Source organism: Tupaia chinensis, unplaced genomic scaffold, assembly GCF_000334495.1.
Source record: "Tupaia chinensis unplaced genomic scaffold, TupChi_1.0 Scaffold145519_1, whole genome shotgun sequence".
Taxonomy (NCBI): domain Eukaryota; kingdom Metazoa; phylum Chordata; class Mammalia; order Scandentia; family Tupaiidae; genus Tupaia; species Tupaia belangeri.
The window spans coordinates 3,064,615-3,092,213 of NW_006205376.1; the positions used below are offsets into that span (position 1 = coordinate 3,064,615).

Consider the following 27,599-nt stretch of genomic DNA (forward strand, 5'->3'; position numbering starts at 1 on the left):
CTCACAACTGTTGTTCTCACAACTCATACACTTCTGCTCATCTTTCAAAATATGTGTATAGATAATGGAAAGGAAAAAAAATTTTTGTTGTTGGGTGGGGACACAGAGTCTGATGTGCCACTTGACCATGAGGAGGCCCAACTGTCAGAGCAAGTTGGTGAGCATTCACTGTCAGAACAAGCCACTGCTATTGATAGGAGTGGACTTCATCCCCCCTGGATGCTGGAGATAGAAGACAAGATTGAGAATTCCTAACTCACTAACCTAAATTATCTAAACCTTTGTCAAAGAAACATTCATTTCTCCAGTAATGTCATGAGGTACATTATGAGAACTGAAAATGGCAACTGATTTCATTTTACCACTTATTAGTGTCAACTCTTATAGTTTTTACTACAAAAAATTCCCTTCTTCTTCTTGGATATATCCTCTGCCATGATAGTTTTCCACTCTGCTCTCTCTGTTTGTCTCTTTTAATCACTCATTTTTGATTCCTCTACCTGGGGAGCTCTTATTCAAAATAACTCCAACACATTTGTGAGTGCATGTTGACCATGAATTATCTTGGTTCCTTAAAATGTTCAATTTAGAGGGAAAAAAAATCAACTTTCACTTTGCACTAATTTATCACATTCATATGAAGAATACCAGTAAATGCATTCTGGTCTGTAGAAAATACAGTATCTTTGATACTCTGCATCTTTTTTTCAGCATTTGCCCAGGGTAAGGCAAGCGTTCCACATGGCCACTTTAATGGTTGGCTTTGCTTATTTGTAAAAACAAGTTTGACTCAGTTTGGGCAAATGGGCTTTTAGTTGCTGTTCTGCTCAATTTTTCTTGATTGTTCCTACTGGGCAGAGCTCCATTAGTGATTTTCAAGTCTAAGCCTTCAAGGTTATTATTCTTCTTTTAATGGAAAATATGATTTAAATATAATTTTTAAGGAAATGATAGGCCAGCCAGCAGCTGCATGGATCCTGGAGGAATGGCACTGCCTTATACACAGTGGCCAATCCCTAGCACCAACAAATAGGAAGCTTTTACAGATATTGACTTAAGAAAATAACTCATTAAAGTTTTAGCATAACAACCATAGGAACTCATTCTGCTTACTCTTTACACATATAAGATTGAACCCTGAGGCAATGAGACATAATCCTACAAAAAAACTGACTATAGTGTCACACATCAAGGCACAACAACTGCTAATGAAATAGTGACTAAAAAAATGCCTTCCTGGGGCCAGTGAGTGGTGTAGTGGTTATGGCCCTGGACTCCCACATGGTCAATTGCAGATTCCTGGGATGCAGTGGCTTGAAAATCACATTTCGCATGTTTGTGTGTGCACCCAAAATCCCAGGAGGAGAATGGAGATGGGACTGTGGCATGGTCATCCTCCTGGAAGGGTGGTTTCTCACTTTCCCTCTTACTATCTCTCTTTGATGAGTGCACGTGCCCTATGGCAAAAACCTTAAAGAAATGACTTCCCATTGGACTGTACTAAAATACTAACTAATAATAATAACTGATGCTGACACTAATGCATTTTCTGAGCAACTGTAGGTGGGAGGCTTTCTGCAAAGGGATTCAGTACAATATCTCACTTAATTTTCAAAAATGCCTTATCCATATTTTTAATTTACATAAGAGAACACTGAAACTTAGTTAACTTATCCAAGATCAGACAGTAATAAGGTTAGAGTTATTATTGTTTGAACTTACACTTATCTAACTTGATGCATTAGCCACCACAATAATAGGACAAGGGGAACAAATCCATATACTCCACATTAGAATTATGCCTTTTAGGAGAGTAGGTATGTCATGATAAAAACATACAGTTTTTTTTTTTTTGAGAAGTTTTTTGCTATAGGGCGCGTGCGCTCACCAGACAGACAGAGAGAGACAGAGAGATAGAAAGCGATAAATCACCCCCCAGGGGGGATGGCCATGCCGCAATCCCTTCTCCCCTCCATTCTCCTCTTGGGATCTTGGGCATGCACGCACACGCGCCCAGTGTGAGTTTGAGCCACCGGGTCTGGGACTCGAACCGCAGTCGACTACGTGGGAGTCCAGCGACATAGTCATTACGCTAACTGCTGGTCCCAAAGACACAGGTTTTAGAATCACAATTCTATTGATGATCTGGATCTACCAACTTCTGACCTAAGTAACTTTGCATAGCTGTTTAATTTCTCATCTTGGGCTTCAGTTTCCTTACCCATAAATAACAATAAAACAGATGATCAGTATGTTTTAAAAGACAAAAAGCGATATGGAAACAAACTGCAAGAAAGGGGAAGTTAGTTCAGGTGTGGGGAGTGAGGGCTTTCAAGAGCGCTGTGTGAAAAATGATGATGGTAAGTTTCAAAATGTAGGATTTTAGGAACCAGCAGTTAGCGTAATGGCTATGTCGCTGGACTCCCATGTAGTCGACCGCGGTTCGTGTCCCGGACCCGGTGGCTTAAAACTCACGCCAGGCGCGTGTGCGTGCGTGCCCAAGATCCCGAGAGGAGAATGGAGGAGAAGGGATTGCGGCGTGACCATTCCCCCTGGGGGGTGATTTCTTGCTTTCTGTCTCTATGTCTCTCTCTGTCTGTCTGGCGAGCGCACGCGCCCTACAGTGAAAATCTCTCCAAAAAAAAAAAAGAAAAAAAAAATGTAGGATTTTAATCAATCTGGATGCAAGGAAAGAATATTCCAGGTAAAATAAGAGAAAATAAAATAAAAACAAGAGCCATGGGAATGTACACTGTATAAAGCTCATTTGTCTAGACAAAGCACAATGTTTGTGGGTTTGTGTGTGTCTTTGGCTAAAGAGGAACACTGGGGACAAGTCACAGAGAATAAAATGTCATGTTTCAATTTTAGAATCAAAGTTACACAGAATAATTGTTAAAAGATTTTAGAATCATACATTTACCATTAAATCCAAGTTCTACTTCTCATTAGCTGTGTGACATGGAGAAAAGAAAATGAGTTTCATGTCCTCTTTTGTAAACTGGAGAAATCAAATTTAATTAAGGATTGAGTGATGTAATGCTATAGCTCTTAGCCTGCCTTGCACAAGAATCACTTAATAGGGTTAAATACTATTATTATTATCTGAAAAATTAGAACCCATTTAATATTTCATGTAATAATAAAAACCCTATTTCCAACCCCTCCAACTTTCTGCTGAACTTCAGCTACCTACTTACGCCATAACTTTTCTAACAAACTAATATTATCTGCAGCCTAAGGTTCTTGTTTGTCAACTTGTAAAACCTGGGATTTCATTTGTGGCATGTTAACTTGATTAGATTCAGAATGTAAGAAAAGAAAGTAGAACAAAGATGACGGAGTCTAAATAGATCCTATTCTGTAATAATGTTTTAGCCAGTTGGCTTGTAGACATTTTCTAACAACAGGAAGATTGCCAATATTATTCTTGGTGTGCCCTTGCAACCCCAATATTGTACATAGTCAAGAATTTTTCTTTTCTCTAAAATAGCTCATTTTAACAACTTTCAGTGGCTGATAGAACTTGGAGAAATTGGATGGTGGAATATCTAACTTAGTTCAGGGTAAAAGAGAGGATGCCAGTTCTCTGACACAATGTAATATGTAAGTGATTGCTTGTTTACTACTTTCAAAAGACTAATCATTATTTAGGAAATTCTCTATGAAACTTGAAAAGGATGCATCAAATCTCTTTAAGTAAATTTAGGAATGCAAGTCAAGATGTCATTGTCATTTAGGGAGCTACTAATTCCCTGGGGACATTCTAATATTTCATTCAGTATCTGTTAAGGCCCCACCCCTCCTTTGGTTCAACTTGACATGGCCTAATCTCTTGAGGGTTTGCTTATGTCTCCAAGTAGACCATAATCTATGGGGATCCCAATGTTACTTTATCATAGGATGGTGGACCTTTCTCAAGGATTCTGGCTTTCAAGAAGAGGAAACGTATGATTATACCAATATATACCCATGCTAACAGGTAACAAAGTAATTTATGTCTGTTACTTCCTTTGAGACTCACAACATCATGAGAAGAGCAAAGATGAAAGCATTTGGAATACAAGGAAGATCAAGAGAGATTTACTGACTTGTTTAAGAATAGAATGACAAAATTATAATTTCATAGATCATCCGGATCCTATCTAGATATCCTGTCCAATCCAGTGTATCCCTTGAGAAACTAGTTTCATGAACACAAATAGGTATACTGATTTGTTGACAATAACAACATATTGGTCCTCTAAAAGAAAACCTTAATTATATGAGCACATTAACAATTTCCTAAAGGAGAAAATAATACCAAGTTTTTCATAAGCATCATTTAGATAAAAATTATTAAAATATGAGGTTTCCTTTGTAAACTTTGTAAAAATGCATTACAGCAGCAAACAACACATTCTAAAGGAGTTTATCTTCATGCTTCCTTTTAGTAATTGCATTTTTTGGAAACTGTAAGCCAGACATGGAGAGCTTCTACATAAAGCATAATTACTTGGACCAATAATTATGCTGATGAGGTTAAGATGAATAATTTTATGTCTAATTATGAAAACAAAACAAAACAAAACACCATGAGATTCTTAGATGGATGACCACATCATCATGTATCCGTTCTCAGCTGCTTTTAACCTAATTATTCATGTGCATGTGCTTTTTTTCTCTACCACGTATGTTAGGTTGAAAATTTTAAATTATATTCAATTAGCTTTTTTAACAACTATTATGCAGAGGTTTCTATTTTAAATTTTTTTTTTTCCTTTTTTAAAAGATTTATTTATTTATTTATTGGTCAAAAGAGCATGAGCTTGCCAGAGAAAGACAGAGAGAGGGAAAGTGAGACATCATCCAATCATCCCCCAGTGGAGATGGCCATACCATAATCCCTTCTCCATTTCCTGCTGGGATTTTGGGCACATATACACACACATGCCTGATGTGATTTTCAAGCTGTCAGGTCCAGGCCTCAAACCGTGGCCAGCCATCTGGGAGCCCAGTGCTTTAACAAACATCGTGCCACCTGCTGACCTTAGAATAATGCGTCGTTACTTTTCATATAATCATATTTATAGAGTATATTATTTTCTCCCTCAAAAGAATTTAAATCATTTTATTTAATGAGTTATATTTCAGAGATGTATTTTAAATATGTTATTTCATTTAATCTTGACAAAAATGCTATATTTATTCCCTACAACATTGAAATTTTGAAAATATGCCTGAGTTATCCTGTTAGGATTTGAACCAAATTCTACTGTATATGGTCCCAAATTAATTTTTTTAATGACTGTATTATGGGTAAATATATAGGTGTTTACTTAGCAGATAATATGGAAGTTCATAATTTGCTCCTTCAGAACTACAGATCAGGTGTGTAAAAGGCACCGAGACCTTCTTCCAGTTTCTGTTTAAAAAGGTGTGCTTCAGGGCTAGCCCTGTAGAGCAGTGGTGAAATGATGTGTATAGGGAATCATACGCCACATGGCTAACTGTGGTTTCAGTTCCAGCTCCAGTAGCTTGGAAAAACATGCAGGGTCACTGAGTGCTCAAAAATCCTGATGGGACAGAGAAATGGAGGAAAAAGGATTGTGGCATGGTCACGCCCCATTGGGTGTTGCCTTCTCTCTCTTTTTCACTGATGAGTGAGTGTATGGACCTTCTGGTAATAAAAAATAAAATAAAAAAGGGTATATCAAGCTTTTTAATCCCCTTTCACATCCTAAAAGATATGGAGACTTTTGTAACTGTTCAGTTGAATTAACTTCTTACTTTCAATTATAAATTTTAACTTATTATTGGTTACTGAATATTTTCTTTCTATTCATGCCCAGATTAGTACACTTTAGCTAGTTTTCTTGAGTCTAACATTTTCTATATGTAGAATGTATATCATATATTCATATCATTTATCATGTATCATACATACATATAGTCTTCATATTATTTATTATATATACTGTGTATGGTAGTTAGTGTGTATGTATATCTATCTATCTATCTATCTATCTAAATATATATAATTTTAAAATCTATTTCTCCAGTTTTCTAGCTATAACCTATGGGGCAAATATGAGAGAGTTTCAAACATTTGTGAAAAAAGTAAAATCAAAGTATGAGTGTATTTTGGTGCAAAATATTTTTAAATCCATTCATAATTTTTTTTTTTGAGAGGTTTTCACTATAGGGCGTGTGTGCTTGCCAGACAGACAGAGAGAGACAGAGAGACAGAAAGCAAGAAATCAACCCCCCCAGGGGGGATGGTCATGCTGCAATCCCTTCTCCTCCATTCTTCTCTCGGGATCTTGGGCACGCACGCACATGCGCCCAGCGTGAGTTTTAAGCCACTGGGTCTGGGACGCGAACTGTGGTCGACTACATGGGAGTCCAGCAACATAGCCATTACACTAACTGCTGGTTCCTATCCATTCATAATTTTTTAAAAATAAGTATTTTCAATGAACCTTTTGGAGATCCCCCTCGTACAAAAATAGCTTCAATCTTTTTGATATGCTTTCACTAAGTTTATTTACTCTGGATATATATCAACCCCAGTCTTTTGTTGAAGACTACGTAATACAGAGGTAAGCATCATTAAAAAGTTTGTTTTATTTTTAGCTTCTAATTTAACCAAAGATCCCAATGATATTTTCGGTAATAGTTAAGGAGGAAAAGACAATAACATGATGACAATAACGTGATGAGCCTGAAATATAGCAAACATAACGGAGGGCTTATTCTAGATCTTAACATGCATCTCATAATCAAGCAACTAAATAAACAGAATCTAAGATTTAGAGCTGATAGGAACTCTTCACAATGAATAGTTTTTGTTTAATTTCTTACCTGTACAATGTCTCTTTCAGCATATTTTCCTCTGGAAGAGACTCTTACATCATCTCCATCCAATTCGACCATTGCTTGGAAATAAAATATGATCATTTTTATTCAGTACATTTTAGCCAAATATAAAGAACAAAGTGGGCAATAGGAAATCAGCAATATGTCCTCTGTAAAAGCAGAAAGTGAGTCAATCCCTTCATCTCTTCATTCATATCCAACAAAATGTCTGAGTGTACATTTTATAGATGTGAGCAAGCCAAGACCTTGTATAACCCTTTGAAAAATGAGTAGAGCCAATGTATTGTGGAATAGCCTTTGGGTTCATTTGCCTATCCTGTGAGTTCTAACACTGGGCTATAAATGCTTCACAACCAACTAGGCCAGTGATACTAGTCCATTACTTTTTAGTTTTTCCAATTTAAGATTCTTGGCAGCAGTCATCACAGAATTTTCAATAATAACTTGAACTTTATTCTCATTGAACCTTCAATAAATATAGATAACTATACTACCTGATTTCATTTTATGAATAGGTTACAAACAGGCATTTTCCTGTCCTATATTGATTACATAAAGTATGATTTTTTATTAAATAACTTTCAATGGTTGAGAAATAATTTCAACTTTACACAGAACAGCTGCTATTTAGAAACGCTGTGATATAATAGGATGGCTGGTGATACAGTAATGATATGCTGCCACTAAGAAAACTTTATAAGGGACCAGTGGATGGCATAATGGTTACATTGCTGGACTCACTGTGGTTTGAGTCCTGGGTCCAGCGACTTAAAACTCACACCAGGCACATGCGCATGCATGCCCAAAATCGCTAGAGGAGAATGAAGGAGAAGGGACTGCAGTGTGGCTATTCTGCGTGGGGGGTGATTTCTCACTTTCTTCCTCTCTGTGTCTCTCCGATGAGTGACCACATGTGCCCTATAGTAAAAATCTCTCTGTAAAAACAAAACAAAAGGGAACCAGCAGTTAGCGTAATGGCTATGTCGCTGGACTCCCACGTAGTCGACCGCGGTTCGTGTCCCGGACCCGGTGGCTTAAAACTCACGCCGGGCGCGTGTGCGTGCGTGCCCAAGATCCCAAGAGGAGAATGGAGGAGAAGGGATTGCGGTGTGACCATCCCCCCTGGGAGGTGATTTCTCGCTTTCTGTCTCTATGTCTCTCTCTGTCTGTGTGGCGAGCGCACGCGCCCTACAGTGAAAATCTCTCAAAAAAACAAAACAAAACAAAACAAAACAAAAAAATACTTTTCAAATTTTATTAAGTTTTGGTAAGAATTCTCTAGAGAACTAACCAGATGAGAAATGCTAGTTGTGCTTAAAGTACAATTCTGTTACTGATAATTCATTTCATAGACACATGACATTCACCAGACACCAGAGAGTCACTTGCAATTATAGTGTTTGCCTCTTCACCTCCTTCTCCCAAATATTGCTCAGGCAGAAGACAGTCCTCACCTCTTCACTATTCTCTTCAGTGCTCGGATGGTGAAGTCGGGTTAAAAAACATTGTTCTCAATTTTATCTTTTATACATGTTCAGATACCAATGTTTGGGCTGAAGCATTACTGGTATAATAATTGGCAGCAAGCCACCATTTAATAATGTTAGATTTATAACATGTCAAAATTTAATAGCATGTGTGTATTACTAGTAATGAGACAATTAGCTTATTCAAAATAAAATATACTTATTTTTTTCTCCCCTTATTCTTGGGGATGAAAATAGGAAAATCTATATTATTTCCTTTTGTTTTAATCAAGGTTTGCTTTCACAATTTTCATACTACTTCGAAACGTAAACGTATATTGATTTTGACACATCGGGAATCACACAAATGTCTCCTTTCTTCTCTAATACGCTAATGATGCATAGTAATTACCCCTACTCACTCTACAATGGGAAACAAAAGTTAGATGAAAATCTAGGTCTCCCACTTTTCAGCATGTGCTTTGTGTTGGAAGGCTGCAGGCAGCAAGAACTGGAGGCTATGTTTTTGAGAGCTAGGAGAAAGGTGGCGTGCAAGTGGTGGAGGGGTTCTCAAAGAGGTAGACATTGTGAGCTTGGGTTACCCACCAGTGCCTTCCCTGCCAAGAAGGTCTGTAAGAGACAGATCTGCACTCCTTTCTAGCCATGGAAAACACAATAAAGTTAGATCCCTTCTATTAATAACCTTTTCTCTGAATTCAGGTCAAACAGATAGCCAGATGCTCCTTCTATTTGACTCTTTGACTGCCTTTCAAAGAGAAATCCTTCTTCAAGAAATCTTTGTTCATAATGAAGGTGCTTTATATAGAAGTGAAACATCACAGGGGGAAGATTATGTGGAGAATTTAAAAATATTATTAAAATACAGATATAAATTTCAATACTCATTAATCAAATAGTTTTTTCTGGCATCAGAGAACAGATGGTAAAATACCACATTTCTTGGGCTCTATGGTACAAAGGTAATGCCCTACTCAAGAGAAGCTGGAACCACATGGCAACCACAGTTTGAATCATGACTGGGTCAGCCGGAATGTGTAGGCAACACAGGAGTACTCAAGATCCAAAGGGCTGGCTGACTGGAAGAAGGGGATTGTGGTGTTTCCAGACCCTGTGGAAGGTGCTTGTCACTTTCTTACTCTCATATGTGTACATCTACTCTCTGTCATAAATGAAGAAAAAAATACTGCATTTCTTGTCCATGCAAACAATGTCTTTCTGTTTAAAAATGTCCAGACGTTGGATTTACATGGTTGGCTGGTAAATTTGCAAGTTGAAGTTCAATCTTTATCTTTGCCAATTTATACTGTGTGGTTTATAAACTTACTCTATGGTAGATTTGGAAGTGCCCAAAAAGGCTCTTCTGATATGATAGCAGCAAGTTGATTGTAAGTCAGATTTTTCTATATTAAATATGAGTAGTCTGTCATTTTCTTCTTAGCCATGGAGAAAGGAGATATGTTTTGATAGGAAAGAAAGAAAAATGAGTTAGAGAATCATGTCTTCTCTCCTAGCAGAATAGTCTACTTTTTGTATTGATAGTATTGAGCCTGGATATTTTTTATCCTATTAAAATTTGATGTGGTAAAAGCAGAAACCAGGCATTACAGTGGTTCACATATATCTAGAGGAAAGTTTCACTCTAGTGTCCAAGAGGGAGTTCTGTGGGAAAGGAGATTTCCCATTTTGTTGATAATCTTCACATACTTTTCTGCATTAAAAGCCAAACAATTCTCAGAATTGCTAAACTTAGAAGAAAGCTTATTATGGATTTCTCCCTTTAAGAGAGCATGTCCTCCCACCGAATACAATTTATCCCCAAGGCATGCTTCCTAGGCAAAGCTCTGTCCTTACATGGAGGATGCCTGGAGAAAAGAATGAAGTCATCTAATCTTGGGGCAAAAAAGTAATGGGAAGTCTGACTCTGTTGACAGGTTAACTAAAATTCTCAAATTCAACATTGTTAGTAAATAAGCTGACATGTTGGTGTGAATGATTTCTGTATATGTTTGTTTTTTAGATATTTCAGAAACCCAGAGAGAGAAGTGATAAATTATCATACCTCATACCTCAAAATCCTAAGGAAAAAAAATCTGTGGCTGTTGGATGAGGATAGCACCTATGCCTACTGTTGTGGGTAGAAGTCTATGACCAGAAATATACACCAGGACAGGTGTGGCTCTGTATTCATGCATCAGAGGTGGGGACTCTGGGAGAACTTGAAGTACTGAAGGTGCAGTAACACGGGAGTCTGAGAGACCTGAGATACACCCATGAGAGGTACATCCTTCAGAGGCAAAAGCAAGTAGTAGCTGAAGAAGAAAGCATGAGCTATTTTAGCCTAGCAAATGATATTAGTGATATTTGTGAATCACAGTCCACCAGTGATTAATGCAGATTATCAAGTGCCCAAAGCATTAACAAGAAAGTTGTGTCTTCCCAGCTCCTGACTTCAGAGAGGTGTCTCATACTCATGCCTAAAGTACAATGCAAACAAATTCAAATACTAAGAAACAAAGAACATTAACAGAAGCAGCAGCAGTTAGAGCTAAGTGACTTTTGCTTTAGAAACTGCAAGATTAATGATGAAAGGATGACCAAACCACTCATAGATTATAAGGGAATCTAAGATCAGCATAAACCTCCTGTGGTGTTTTACTTGAGACAGATCTGTACAATCCTTATAGAGGAAGACTGGTGGTTAAATAAGAATCCCCTCAGGGATACCCATACTCTAGCCACCTATGAGCTTAAACTAACCAGTAATTTATCAGAGATCATTCCAAATATTCTAAAACTATTAACAATTCCAAAGTCCCAAGCTATTAAAAATAAACTACCACTGTTAATGTAAAAACGTCTGAACCAGATGAATGTAACGTGGTCATGCAATTGCTGTCTAGCCTAGAATTCTCTAAAAGAAATTTATCAGATGACTAGGGACAGACTATCCTTAAAGAAATTTACCCAGATCACTAGTTATGTAAATACCTGTCACTTAATTAGCATTTGAATAAGGCCTGAGCCCAGATAGAAAACTATCCAATAAGCATAATTTAGCATAATTATTTCAAGTTTCATTAAATTTCAGCTGGTTAGTTCTATTTTCACTTTACTTGCTCTTTCATATGACAGAACTTCTTTATGTATAAAGCTAATATCTATTAACTAGCAAGGGTATGAAACCTATTAAGTTAGCATATTATGCACAGGTTATCATTTCTTTTTACAACCTAATGATTTAGTAATTTAGCATTCAACCTTAAAGTGTTTTAGTGAACCTAGATAGAGTGTGTTTTGCCTTGAGAACAAAAGCTCAGTTTTTTAACAATCAGTCTTAAGAAATATGAGGTACAAACTATCTCTAATTAAATGGAAAGCTATACGTGAAATTCATCTATAAAGTAGAGCGATAATGTCCTACTCAGGAGACAAAATTTTAAAATTTTCTCGCCTCAATAGATACCATTATGAGTTAACAATATTTATGTTTACATATACACGGAAATTAAATAAAAGCCCACATGCCGTCACATCTTCCTACACAGGAAAAAAATTATAAACTCTTAAGAGCATTATACACCAGGTTAAATGAACTCCTAAGGAATATATTAAAATTTTACTACTCACCATCAAATTCTGCTGGGCCAACACCAACTATAATTATTGACATTGGAAGTTTTGAAGCCTTCAAAAAAAAAAAAACACAATTTAGTTTCAATGAAGAACTTCCACTTCCGTTGTTGGAGCTGGCAGGTGGTGTGGTGGTGAAGACACTGGGCTCCCCACATGGCCAACTGCAGTTCAAGTCCTGAATGTATGGCTCACTCTCACTTTCCCTCTCTCTCTAATGAGTGTACATGACCAATAGCAAATTAAAAATAATAATCAATAAAAACTTTAAAAAAAGGTATTCAGTTCTTAAGAAAAGAACTAAGAAGAAAATACCCTGAGTTTTGTTTGATATTTTTTCACAGATGTTCATTAAAATAGTTTGTGAACATCTTCAAAATTGTTAACACTTAATAATACATTAATACTTGGTTCCACCCTATCCTTTCCAAACTTGGACTCTGTGCTAGTCCAGTGGGACATGTTTTGGAAATGAGCAGCCCTGGTAAGATCTGGTAATAAAAAGTAAGAAGCATCTGCATTTACTTTCTACTCTTGTCTAAAATCTCCCTAATTGACCCTGGGTATCTGGTTTATTTTTCATTCTTTCTCCTCCCTGCAAAATGTCTACTTACTTTCTATCTAAGGTTAGCAAAAGCAATTTTTACAGTGAGTGAGTGAATATAAATGATCATTACAGAAAGCTAGTATTACTAATTTATGTACTAAATATCCATGAGGTTATAAGAGAGACTAAATATTTGATGTTATGACATGTTTTTATCATACATATCACTTAAAGTATATGGTCACTTTTAATAATTTAATGCAAAGAATATGAGACTTAGCAACAGATAGATGGAACACTACAGTGACCTCATCTTCAGCTCGAAAGGTCAATGAATTATGAATAATTGTTACTCAGGGGATCTTGTCCTGTTAGTTGAGCTTAAATTATTAAGTCTATATTTTTAAAGTGTACATTAATGCCACTAACCAGAACATAAAATAAATCAATAAAAATTGAACTCAAGGATATTTAGTCAAAAGAAAAAAACAACCAACACACAAATAAACAGACTTGTCAGCCTTTACCTCCTCTCCATTTTGTTTGGATTTTCTAAAAATCTCTAAAATGTATTCGATTTTTCCCTAAATGTGATTCTTTTTCTTCACACCAAATAGCTCATGGTAGTTCTTTATTTTAATAAATCATTCATTTATGCAGTCCATTTTTATAAAATGTCTACTTTATGCTGAACATTGCTGTCTCAATACAAAAAGATAGTAAAAATAGACACAAGTTTTTAGATTGCCATCTAGTAATGACAGATTTATAGGCCAGTAACCTAGTGAAGACAATCAATTAAAAAATCATAAAAAACAAGTATACAATTAGAAATGATAAGCAAGATGGTTTTTGAATCAAGTCCGGTTTCTATCCAGTTCTTCAGAAATAGGAGTTAGCACAGTTCCCCTGTAACTACAGAGCAAATGATAAGAGATAATCTGCACAAATGATAAGTTTGTACTTAAGTGGATCAGATCTATAGAGGTAAACATAGTCATCATATAAAAGTGATGCTATTATCTTCTATTATCTTCTTTTTTTTTTTAATCGAGGCAAGAATTTTGTTCTAACTCAACAGTTCACATCCACCAACTTGGTCTTCATGAGTCAATGATACAGCGATGTGTGAGTTATTTGGATATGGGTGAGCATGCCATTTGCTGTAAAAGCATGAGTGTTTGATTTCACTGTAAAGTCAACTAATGTAGACTCTGGTCTCTGATCTCAACCTATGTAGCACTGTGGACTACGAGGTCGCAACCCAAGACCTACTCACATTAACTATGGACTCCTTAGTTTGTGCCATGTCTGAGATAACACCGTCTGTCACAATAAGGAGCACAAAATACTGGGAGCCATCCTTTACAGACGAAGCATATCTATAAGGCAAGGAAAAGGTAAGGAATTATCACAGGAAATAAATATAGTTCTTCTCTACATGATGGTTGCTAAATAACAATTTGGAATAGTCAATAAACCTTTTAATCTCAAGAAAATATTTAAACATATGTTAGAGACCTATATTATGTGAATTCTCCAATACACATATTCTTTTAGAGCACACTAGGATAACCGCAATGTCAGTACACACTGGCACACGGAAATATTTGGCTGCCTTAGAAGTTCATTTACCAGGACTAGCAGTTAGTGAAATGGCTATGTCGCTGAACTCCCATGTAGTTAACTGCGGTTCGAGTCCTGGACTCGGTGGCTTAAACTCATGCCTGGCGCAGGTGCATGCATGCCCAAGATTCTGAGAGGAGAATAGAGGAGAAGGGATTGCAGTGTGGCCATTCCCCTTGGGGGGTGATTTCTCACTTTCTGTCTCTCTGTCTCTGTTTTTCTGGTAAGTGCTTGTACCCTATAGCAAAAAAACCTCTAAAAAAATAGTAAGTTCATTTACCAGTAAAAGGTGAGCTGGATAAGGAATTGTTTAGCACAAAGGAATAAACACAGGTTTTGGAAACAGACTTATTTTGGCTAAGCAACATATTATGCATACGATCTGTCAATTACCAACATTTTCTGAACTTTATTTTCTCAACTTTAAAACTAAGACGACTTTTATAATTTTTGCATTGTTACATAAATTACTAAAGAGAGCACATGTATGGAACTCAATATATAATGGGATTCTATAAGTGGTAGCGATAATAAAAAATAGGTTTCATTTAGGAATTACATAGAGGTGATAGTTTACAACAATAAGTATATTTGCCATTGAAATGTATGCTTTTAAATGGTTACTTTCAGTTATGGAAATATTACATAAAAATGCAATGCAAAGAATACTTTTTGACACTAGTCTTAGTTAAGCTCTTCATATATGGTAAATCAGTGAGATAAGGGAAGGAGAATGATAGCAAACAAAGTAAAAGCTTTTATACATAATAATAATTCTATTGCTGTGCCACAGCTTATTCCCAGAATTTGCATCAGTTTGATGCTACTATAATCAATGGAAAAACGATCTAAAACAGATATAAATCTATTATCTAGTTATATATGATAATACTTTATACTGCTTAAAGAAGTTTATCAGAATTCTCACCAAATAATATTAATTCAGAGGGGAACTTTATGAATGCTATATTTTATTATATTTCTTCTCTACCTACAGTGTTCTGCATTTTAGGTATCGATTATATGGCCAACACAAAAAACTTTTATAGTTTTTGTACATTACTGATATGCAATTCATAGCCAATGATGAGTAAGCATTATGGTTTTCTTTGGGAAGAGTAAACAAGAAGACTTTACTTAGCCCATGTTTCAGTAAAATTATCAAGTACAGCATAGAAAAATGGCATTCGTGAACAATTCCATTGATTGGCCAATGAAATTCTTTTACAACCTGATGGACCCTAAGAGGTCCTGTTTGAACAGGTCTGAGACAGACAAATAGCATAATTCCTCAGATCAGAACTTATTTCTTGGACGGTAGAATTAACAAGCATAAGAATAATAAAAATATTCATCATTTTTCCATATTCTACAGAAGTTGATATGTATACACGCTACTAATAAAATGACTGATAACTTTATAAATGACAAAGAGAACATAGTAAGTAGTGTATTAATTCACATGCTGTAAAAAGAAACATTGAATTTGTTACATAATAGTCATAAATACCTCCACAATATTCTGGACATTAAGGAATTTGTATTGAAATTATTAAGTTTTATGAGCAAGAGAAAGTGAGAGAGTTAGTTGCCCCCACCGGAGACTTGACACTGCAATCCACCTCCAGGCCCAGCCAGCCCAGGACCACAGACATGCACATGCCTGGTGTACCCAAGGAGGTCTCTAGATGCAAACTTGGAACACTCGCATGTGGGAGGTAAGCACGACATTCTACTGCTGTGCCACTGTTCATTACCAGAATTTGTATCAATTTGATGGTACTATAATAAATGTAGAACAATCCAAAACAGATATGACTATTCTCCTATTACACACTTAATTATGACTCTATTCTCCTATTACACACTTAATTTTTTTCTTTTTGTTTAAGAAAAGGAATCTGGGGAACAGCAAATAGTGTAATGGTTACATCACTGGCCTCCCATGTAGTCGACTGTGGTTCAAGTCCCAGACGTGGAGACTTAACACTCATGCCGGGCGCATGTGCATGTGTGCCTAAGATCCTAAAAGGAGAAAGGAGGAGAAGGGATTGAGGAGTAGCCATCTCCCTGAGAGTGATTTCTTGATTTCTCTCTCTTTGATTCTTTTTGTCTTTCCGTTGAGCACATGCACCTATAGCAAGTATCTCTCTCAAAACAGGAAAAAAAAACAAAAACAAAGAATCTGACAATTCCCCTCAAGTGTTCAATTTTTAATTTTTAAATACTTATTTTTCAAAAAGCACTTCCTACTGACCATAATTCAGAAACAAAGGATATTACATTTCATGTGATTAATGGAAGGCTATGAGTAGTAGTGAAACACTTTCAAGGGTACAACAGCATTGTTTTTATGTTTTTGGTACAAATGATACTCATAAAATGGTAAATTTCGACCAGATTCAAAAACAATACAGTAATTCTGTTGTCATTTAAAAATAATACTTGCAATAGCTTAATTGATTTTCTTTTGATCCACAGAATGGAAGTCTAGGAGAAGGAGAGGACATATTCATACTGCCAAGAGAGTTGAGGACTGATCTTGAAGCATGCAATAGTAAACTTGGAATTTCTCTGGTTTGTTGTTTTATCTTAACTACTCATAAGAATTTTTCATTTTACTTTACAATAAATAACTGCTAAGGAAAAAAACTGAGAAAAATTAGAAAAATTAATGCTGAGAAAGATGCATTAGTTTGTTGTGTGGCTCTCTCTAGTGCCAGATACACTTAATTAGAAAATAAATGACATTTCACATAACAGCTTTTCAATCCATTTTAGTCCTTATTACCATCAGCACCACAAATTAATCTTGATAATTCTTCATTATTTGTATGATATTTGCTCTAAGCATTGAAATATTCTTGCAGTTTGCAAATCTATCTAAATATCAAACAAAATCAGTGCTGTCTTACCATTCCTTCTAAGTTAGCCTTTTATTTCAAAAGCACTATATACTTATAATAAAATAATTAATATGTTATTTAAAAAAGTACAAAGTAAAAAGTATAAGCTGACCAATTTCTCTTCTAGGAAGTGACATGGATATACAGATTTGCAGATTCAAATTATATTTTAAAGGTATTAGAGAACTTGCTTCTTAAAGTACCTTGATGATGAATCTTTCTGAAAATTGCATAATTAAAACTTATTATTAAAAGCTACACTGTCCTTAATCAAATACAACCAATCTATAATTTAGATTTTAATATTACCACGATGAATCTGAGAGAGAAATTCACTTTGTTAGTGTTAAGAAATTCAAATACAATTTTTTGGATTTTTCTAAAAAAGATTCTAGAATTTTGAATGTAAAATTAATAAATGGCTCACATTTGAAGAATATTCTTTTAGCTTATTATTTGCTCACAGGAAGAAAGAGGGCAACAAAACAAGACAAGAAATTGACTCTGGGGCTGGCAATACCCTGATACCATGACAGATGCTGAGTAAAATTTTACATCGTTTGAATCACTGTTCCCTGGACAGCTCTAAGAAAGTTGGATTGGAAAAGCAAGAAATCAGGAGTAGAGAATTGGAAAATCTCAGAAAAGCAAGCGAAACCTTCATAATTTTTTGCAAATTTGATGCCTTGAGTCTTGCATATCTCACGGTGTGACTATTCCATTAATATCTCAAAAGTTAATATAGCCTTATTACATAGAGCAAACAAACATGTGCTTAAAATTGTTATTCTTAAGAAGGATAAGCATTTAAAAAATATTTATACAATATAATAATAAACAGTTAAGTTTTTACTTATACAGAAAAAAATAGCTTACAAAGGGGAAAAAGCAAATAGTGTGGATATATATTTGTTTTCCCTTAACTAAAAATCATTTTTTAAGTTTTATTTCGTGCATCTGTGCTTATGCATAAGAGAGAGAAAGAAGATCCCCTTGATGGAGGTCTTATCATGCCACTATCCCCTTTCCACAGGTCTCCCAGACCTTCAGGATTTGGGGCAGGCATGAGGGCAACCAACATGTTTTCAGATTGACCCACAGACCAGCACCTATGGTTGGCCATGTGGCTTCTAGTACTATAGTCTAGTTTACTACTGAGTGTTCCACCAGGCTGGGCTTCCAAAAATAATTTTCAATGAAAATATCTTAACATTTACAGAATTCATTTATATGAGGACCTCAAAAGTTTGTGGAAAATGCAATTAAGGTATCAGTTTACTTTAATGCAAAAAAAGATTGAAATTCTTGCACAACTTTTACATAGTATGTATTTTCCATGAATTTTATGAAGACCCATCATATTAGGCAGTTCTTGAGTAATTTTACATGATAGACATGATGCTAGGAACTGTAGAAGCGTATTTAAGAGTGACAAAATGAACAAGAAATTTGATATAAATAGAGGTCATGCATATCATGACTATAACACTTCTGTTGATACAGAAATAAATAGTATCTCTCTTCTAATTTGTTAAAGGGCATGTGGACCTGTCAGAGAGTGACAGAAAGAAAGAGAAGAAGCACTTTCTCCACAGGAGATGGTCAAGCCACAATCCCTTCCCCTCCATTTCTCCTCGTGGGATTTTGAGCACACACAAACACACACACACACACACACATACACCCACATGTGCCCTATGTTTTTCAAGCCACTGGGTTCAGGACTCTTACCACACAGTCAGCCATGTGGGATCCAGCTACCTAAATCATCATAACATCAGCTTTGGGCTGATAATTTTGCCAGACAGAATTGTCTCTCTTAATAAATGTAAAAATTAGTTCATTAAATATAACATTCAAAGATATCAGAAAAGATAAAGGCATTTATTTTACAGATACATTTAATAGTAAGAGACAGCTACAAGGAATTCCTAGAGTATTGAAAAGATAAGATGACACTTAAAAAGCCATTTTTACTATTTTTCTTATTTTCTCTCACTTAAAATAAGCAACTAAGAACTATTGGATCATGACTTATCTTCAAAGAGTCTAAAAAGCCTTAGCTGGCATTTATTGCTATAATTGAGAATTTATAAAGTGCTAGAAAAAATGGAATTAAAATACTGTGGAGTCTGTAGTTTTAAATGTTATATAGAAAGTCACCTAAAAATTGTACATCTGTAATTTTAACTTTTATAATAAAGATGTGCCAGGATAAAAAGTAGAAAATTAATTGCTAATCACTGATGAGCACATTTATAACTAGCATGAATTCACACTAAGTAAGTACCATAACTTTTATCATTTTAGCAATATGTATCTGAGATCAGCTATAATTTATCTTGCATTAATACAATTCTTTTATTTTTTAAAAGAATTATTTTATTTAACTTTATTTATTTATTCATTTTAATATGACCAAAGAGGAACTGAGAGAGAAAGTGAGAAAACAAGCCATCAGGTCCAGAACTGGGCCATGTGGGAGTCCAGCACCCTTAACCATCATGCCACCTGCTGGCCCTCACATTAATATGATTTTTAATCTTGCTTTATTTGAGCCATTAATAAACCAGGAAAGTTTATAGTATATACAATATTACTTATACACATTAGTATAATAAGCTAGAATATAGTTTTCAAGCTATAGGTAATAACCCATTAGTAATTTTGTTTTCTTTCTTTTTTATTTTTTGGAGAGATTTTTGCTATAGGGCACATGCACTTGCTTGAGAAACAGAGAGAGACAGTGAGATAGAACGCGAGAAATCACCCTCCAGGGGGAATTACTATGCCGCAATCCCTACTCCTCTCAATATCTTGGGCATGCACGCTCATGAGCCTGGTATGATTTTTAAGCCGCTGAGGCTGGAACTCAAACTGTGGTTGACTACGTGGGAGTTCAGCAACATAACCATTATGTCATCTGCTGTTCCTCCATTAGTGAATTTTGATCTTAATTTTGTGGGTAAAAATCTACACTTAAAAAATAACCCAGAAAATATTAGAATTCTATAGACATAAAGAGAAAACATGAGGTTAAAAAAAAAGTATTAGTTACTGAAGTTTTTTGTTGTTTTTGTTGTATATATACGGTTGGGATATAAAATTAATCTTATTATAGACTGCAGATAAAATGTCTTAAAAACCCAAGCCAAAGGGTCACAACTCAGAGAATGGTCATCAATGTATCACTGTCATCCTGAGGTGAAGTTCCACAGTGCAGTTCCACTGGGGTCAGCCCTGAGTGTGGGGGTATTTTGGTGTCTTGTCTGTGTCCTAGATAGTGAAAAGTAGAGCACATTTATGCAGCTGGTAAGGTCCAAAAGAGAGACTGGTAAAGCACTAACATCTTCAAACAGTGACCTGAGTTTTCACTTTGTCCTCTACACTGATAAATTAATCAGAATGCGGCATTTTTTTCAGGTTGTGGCCACATATGTGAAAGGATATGAGAACTACACCTTTTTGATTATCTCAAAACAAGGTAGGGTTTCATAGCAGTTATAACTGGTTCAAGCCAAACTTTTAGGGGTTTCAAAAGTGGTATTTAATATTCATTTAGGCACTAAGAAAAGCAAAGACAAGTGTATATAGATTTATACATTGTGACACAATCTCCAGAACATGTAATTGGAGGCCATAAGCAATTATATTTTGATCTCAGTATCATGTACTATATACAGGTAGAGCTCTGGGAATTTATAAAATTAGATACTATATTAATTTCATAGAGGTGAAAATAATGTGCCCTATATATCACTGAAAGTTTTAAATAGTTGTCTTAATAGAATTCAGTCTCCTATTACTTCTATGATACTCTGGAATGTGGTAAGATTTACACTGTTGAGATCGCCATCCACCCTGAGAGCCAGAAGGCTCTCATGGATGCCTTTTTTTAAAAGAATTATTTATTATTTATTATTATTATCATTATTTAATTTGACCAGAGAGAGAGAAAGTGAGAAAGCTTATTATTATTATTATTATTATTATTATTTAATTTGACCAGAGAGAGGGAAATTGAGAAAACAAGCTGCTAGGTCCAGGACTTGAACCACAGTTGGCCATGAGGGAGTTCAGTGCCTTAATTGTTTACACCAATGCATATATTAACTTTTAAAAAATAAACATTATTTTTAAAACCTGTAAAAAAATTATTTACACTAAGTATCAGCCCCTGTGGATGTTATTTTGAAAGAAAAGCATTTTCCTCGATTGAACAAAGATGGGTTTTGGCCTAACCCAGTACATGTTCCTTCACTTGAGATTTTGATGTAGAGTTCTCTGCAAAGTATCATGATAGCTTGATAGAGACCCTTTCTATTCACTTTCATTTTCCCTTCACTTTCTCAGAGGTAAATTAGAAGAAAACGACTATGATCTACAGAATCATGCTAGCAATAATGTTATAATTTCACCATGAATTGATATACTAGAAGAAAGTCTTTCCTGCTCGCTACTTACCTTGCTACATGATTAATTACAGGAGCAAAGTTTGTTGGCCCATACAGTTGTACAGATTTCAGACTCCTGTAATAAGCCTCCATTACCCCCTCGATGCCATCACAGTATGGGTTTTGAGGGTTTCCATTCTATAAAAAATTATAAGCAAAATAAATAAAGTAGAAAATTAATAGTCTCTAGAAATCAATTGACAAAGATAATAACATAGGTAGACAATAAAAGATTTTGTTAAAGAATTATTTATTTATTTAATTCCATTTGTTATTATTTCTTTTAATTTGACCAGAGAGAGAGAAAGGGATAGTGAGAAAACAAGCTGTCAGGTGCAACACTCGAACTATGGTCAGCCATGTGGGAATCCAGTGCCTTTAACTACCATGCCACCTGCTGGCCCTAACAATAAAAGATTTTTTTGAAGAACACTTAGTTACAGATTTATTGAATTGTTGGGAAAATTATGATGCATTTTTGCAGAGAAAAACAAAGAAAATACATCATGATTTCCCAACAACCTAATATAATAGCAAAATGATAATAATAAACTCAGTGGTCTGCAATAGATTTTAATGTACTGTGAAGATTACAAAATGAAGGCATAATACAGCATTAAAAATGCATATTCTTGGGACCAGCAATTAGCGTATTGGCTATGTTGCTGAACTCCCATATAGCTAACCACGGTTCGAGTCCCAGACCCAGTGGCTTCAACTCACGCTGGGCACGTAGGCATGCGTGCCCAACATCCTCAGAGGAGAATGGAGGGGAAGGGATTGCAGCATGGCCATCTCCCTGGGGGATGATTTCTCACTTTCTATCTCTTTGTGTCTCTCTTTCTGGTGAGCGCATGTGCCCTATAGCAAAAACCTCTCAAAAAAAAAAAAAGTGCATGTTCTTCAAAATATGAATGAGAGAAAAATTCTACAAAATCTTAAGAGAAGCTGAATATCACAACATTTTAAAATTAATAATAATTGATAATTTTATACAGGTTTGTTTATATGTAGAGAACATATAGAAGAAAAACAAAAGAAGAAAAACAAAATATTAATAATGATATGTAGGTAGTTAAAAAACATGTGACTTGTGACTTATTCTTTAACACATTTTTCCAATCTTTCTGCAGTGAGTATATATTAAAATCAGAAAAATAACATCTGTCATCAATTCAAACAGTTTTACCTGAAAGAAGAAAAATGTAAAATATCTACCACAGGCATATTTTCAGGCCACAATTAATAGCCCAACTACAGTTGGGGGTATTATCAAGGAAAAGTAAATCAATATCAAGGCAAAGTAAAAGGACAAGAGTCAGAGAAACATAGCCATGTTGTTTAGGAGAAATGAAGTTTACTACTATGGAACCCTTATTTGGGCACAGCACCCCGAAAGGCAACTTTAAACCTGGATATCCTAGTCAAGCTATTTCATACCTCAAATTGTCGCTTTTTTTTTTTAATCCTCTTAGACCAGATTCCACAATAACATAAATTAGACGATGTATTAGTTATCTACTGCTGTGTAACAAATCACCCCCAAATTCTATGCCTTTTGTTTAGCGGGTGGGTTAAAACACCAAATATTTATTATCTCACAGATTCTGGGGTATCAGAAATCCAGGAGCAGCTTAGCCAGTGGGTCCTTGAACAGAATCTCTCATGAAGTTATAATCAAGATGTAGACCCAGGCTGCGGTCCCCCACAAGCTTGCTGGGGCTCAGTTACATGGCTGTTGGCAGAAGGCCACATGGCTTCTCCATAGCGTTTCCTGAGTGTTCTCACACATAGCAGCTAACTTCCTCAGAATGAATGATCCAAGAAAGAAAGAACAAGGACAAAGCCTCAGGGCCTTTTATGGAACTAGTCCCAGACCTTACATACCATTATTCTACAGTAATGTATTTGATAAAAATGAGTCACTAAGTCTAGCTCACACTCCAAGGAAGAATCAGCTTCCATCTCAGAAAAGGAGCATATCTAAAATTGTACAAATACATCTAGAATACGATTGACAATAACTCTTTGTAAATATGACAATAGGGCTTGGTTGTAGACTAATTGTTTCGGGAGCTGGATCCCATGTGGCAGACTGAGATTTGCATCCTGGCCCCTGGGACTTCAAACACTCTGGGTTTCTGGGCATGTATGCTCCAAATACTGACAAGATGGGGAAATGGAGGAGAAGGGATTTTTGCAATACGATGCAGACTGTGGGGATGCTATCTTCCTCTCTATCTCTGTCTCTTTCGAGTAAGCACATGTATAGCTGCAATCACAAGTGGTATTTGTAACTGAAATTTGTTGAATTCTAAATGCAAACTTTTATAGTAAAATCATTACATGTATTACATAATTTTTTTACAGTAACTCTTAAAAAGTAGGCCAAGTACTGTCATTATCCCCACCTTACAGATAAGGACACCAAGGCTCTGACAGCTTGAGCACTATGCACAAGGTCACACAAAACAAATGAAGAGAGTCAATCCAGGCAGTCAAATTCCAGAACTCACTCGATATCACTCACTGCTATGCCACCACATTATGAAATCCGAAGAACTATGCAAGACTAGGGATCTTAAAAACTAAGCCAGATGTTATCAACCCCAACAATTTTGTTATTTGTGAGAGAGAAATCGATACAGATTATTTTCCTTTTAATTTTGTCTTTTCTTCAAACATTTTATGAATTAAACCTCACATACAATTTAAAAAACATAACAATAATAAAAATCCTCTTTAAGCTATTAAGTTGGTCACATGAATTGACTGAAATTAGAATGTAAAATAAAATACTAATATTTAGCACAAAGCAGTTAATGGTTGATTTTGATGTTAATCTGAGCTGACCTATTTAACCTCTCTTTAAATAAGATTTTATGGTGCTCTTTTCCCTTGATAAGGTATGAAGCTAATTAAAATTAAAACTCATTACTGATTTTGGGCATATAAAAATGTATTATATATCTGCCTTAAGGGAATAATTACAAAGTAGGATAGTTCTGAGCTACTTTTTTTTAACATTGTGACTAGGGGTTTATATTTCTATGAAATAATATATTATTTCTGTCACTCTGGAATTAAAATCACAGCAAGGTACCATCTTTTTTCATTTTTGATAGTGGAAAGATTACCATTACATGTTCAATTCATCAATATGTAATGCTCAAAGCTCTGATTTCTGAATTAGTCCCAATATCATAATAAGTTGCTCTAAGGTTTCCTCATATGTCTTGGATGATAAGAATATTTTATTACATAAAATTACATCTATTTAAAAATACATGCTTTGCATTATGTCAGGATTATTTTAAATATTTCATAGCTACTAAAATGAGATTTTCCTCTTAATGACAAAGTTGTAAGAAGTTATAAAATCATTTTTTAAGTTTGAAAACTCATTTCTTAAAATAACTACTTAGGGAATCAGTTGTTGCCTGTTAAAACAAATTAGAATGAACTTACATGTGATTCTGGCACAAAAGTAAAACATGGCATGTTTTGAAAAATGAATTCAGTTAATTTTGCTGTTTATTAATGAAGAAGACAATGAATGCCCTATTTTATATTTCCCTTTTAATTAACAACCTTTCTGTTGATGAGATAATGAATGATAACTTGCAGAACACATAAAAAACAATAAAGACCCAAATTCCAAATAAGCCCACCAAGCGGTACCCAAGTTAAGTGAGGTATACATGGCCCACCGTGATTTGAGTCCCAGAACTGCTGGCTTGAGAGGGCATGCCCAAAATTCCTAGAGGAGAATGGAGGAGAAGACATTGCAACATGGCCATGTCCCCTGAGGGGTGATTTCTCACTTTCCTTCTCACTGTCTCTCTGTCTCTTTCCAGCGAGCACATGCACCCTAGGACAAAAAGCTTTAACAAGAAAGGGAAAGATGTATCTGCCTTGCACCTCTTATTTCCCGGTTTAACTTTCTTGGGGATTGTGTTTGGAATCAGTTCCACACAAGAAACCTCTGGTCTACAATACAGCCTATAGTCTAACATTTTCCAGCAGGGCTAACAAGCTGATGAAATACCGTAGAGAAGCTCTTAGAGGCTGTTGCTCTCTCTTTGAAATGTCCTTATGGCTGCTTAAAGAATGCTCACGGTGGGGAAAAACTGATAGAATTCCTCCTTTCATTCAAGAAAGAAACATCTATTGAGCTTCTATTTTATGCACAGAAGTGTTAAAGACTGTTGGTTATTAAATGTCAACATCTAGTTGGAAAAAAAGACATACACATAAATATTAAATTGAATAGATTTTTATAAATGCCCAAATAAGCAAAAAGTGATCAAACACTTTTAGATACTAAGTAGGGGAAATCACTTGGACATGTCCAGCATTTCTCTATTAATCAATGCCTAAGACCTTCTTTTCAGGGCTGCCAATCACATGGCCATTAGAAATTCCTTGTCTAGAGCCCTACGCTATTGTATTTTAGAGGTATCTGCCTTGCACCTCTTATTTCCCGGTTTAACTTTCTTGGGGATTGTGTTTGGAATCAGTTCCACACAAGAAACCTCTGGTCTACAATACAGCCTATAGTCTAACATTTTCCAGCAGGGCTAACAAGCTGATGAAATACCGTAGAGAAGCTCTTAGAGGCTGTTGCTCTCTCTTTGAAATGTCCTTATGGCTGCTTAAAGAATGCTCACGGTGGGGAAAAACTGATAGAATTCCTCCTTTCATTCAAGAAAGAAACATCTATTGAGCTTCTATTTTATGCACAGAAGTGTTAAAGACTGTTGGTTATTAAATGTCAACATCTAGTTGGAAAAAAAGACATACACATAAATATTAAATTGAATAGATTTTTATAAATGCCCAAATAAGCAAAAAGTGATCAAACACTTTTAGATACTAAGTAGGGGAAATCACTTGGACATGTCCAGCATTTCTCTATTAATCAATGCCTAAGACCTTCTTTTCAGGGCTGCCAATCACATGGCCATTAGAAATTCCTTGTCTAGAGCCCTACGCTATTGTATTTTCAGCTATAATCCTGAAAGGAGTTATCAAGCGTATCCAGAGGAGAGCAATGAGCCATTTTTAAACACCCAAAAGTTCTAAAACAGCAATATTATGGAATTCTTCCTTTTCTTTCCTGTTCATTTTTTCTTTCCCCATGGTATCTATTTAAAGTAATATCAGGCCAGCAGGTGATGTGGAGGTTAAGGTAGCTGGATTCCACATGGCAGACTGTGCGTCCAAGCCCCAGACCCAGTGGCTTGAACATTACTCTGGGCACGTGTGTGTGTGCATGCCCAAAATCCTAAGAAGAGAAGCAACTGTAGGAGTGGCCACCCTCCCCAGAGTGATTCATCACTTTCTCTCTCTTCCTGGCAAGTGTACATGCCCTATAGCAAAAACAAATGAAGAAAGACACAGAAAAATATTAAAGTAATATAATCTTTAGGTGGTAGTAAAGTTGGAGCACTATCATCAACAATATAATTGTTTTTACCATCGATTTAGGAGACTATTTTTCATAGATTTAAAGGAGCATGATGTCAATCCTGTAAGTGTCTGAGTTGGGTTCAGAGAAGAGTTTAATGTGCAAATAATAAAAAAAATCCTTCCTAAGCAGTAGATATTTATATAGGTTTCATTATAAGGAAAAAATGTGGAGAGAGGGGAGAAAAAAGGAGAAAGAGAGGAAAAATAACACAAGGGTGAAAAGAAATGTATTGGATAAAAATTAATAAACCTCATTTAGTTTAACACAATTATTCCTTTTCCGAAGCTTTAAAATGGTTCCTGACCTTTATCCTGAGGCACTTAAGTCTTAGGATCACATGAGTGATTTTCATGGTCTTACAAGTTTCTGGGAGATTTTAATTCTCTAAGACACAACAAAATCCCAACAGATACTTATTTTTATATGACATCAGGAGTGTGGCATGTGGGCTATTTCATGGAAGAAAGAATTGAACCCTCTAGCAACCCTTCTTGAGACTGTGTGGGTGATGGAATAGAAAAGTAAGGATAAGTATAGAAATAAAAATGTAAAAACATTGCTCTTAAGGTATATTTGAGGAAGATAAAATCTAATCATATAGAAGCTTCTGGAAGTATA

The 27,599-nt window shown here is 35.5% G+C and overlaps 1 protein-coding gene across 2 annotated transcripts in view; it reads right to left on the reverse strand.

Annotated features, from left to right (window-relative positions):
- Positions 1 to 27,599, reverse strand: part of CPNE8 (copine 8) — a 203,416-nt gene that overhangs the window by 3,632 nt on the left and 172,185 nt on the right. For both annotated transcript variants that reach the window (XM_006168092.3, XM_027768098.1), the window contains exons 16-19: positions 21,519 to 21,646; positions 13,802 to 13,904; positions 11,973 to 12,030; positions 6,844 to 6,917 (exon numbers count right to left, since the gene is read on the reverse strand). In XM_006168092.3, coding sequence (XP_006168154.1) covers positions 6,844 to 6,917; positions 11,973 to 12,030; positions 13,802 to 13,904; positions 21,519 to 21,646 — 363 coding nt within the window. The remainder of the gene's footprint in view (positions 1 to 6,843; positions 6,918 to 11,972; positions 12,031 to 13,801; positions 13,905 to 21,518; positions 21,647 to 27,599) is intronic.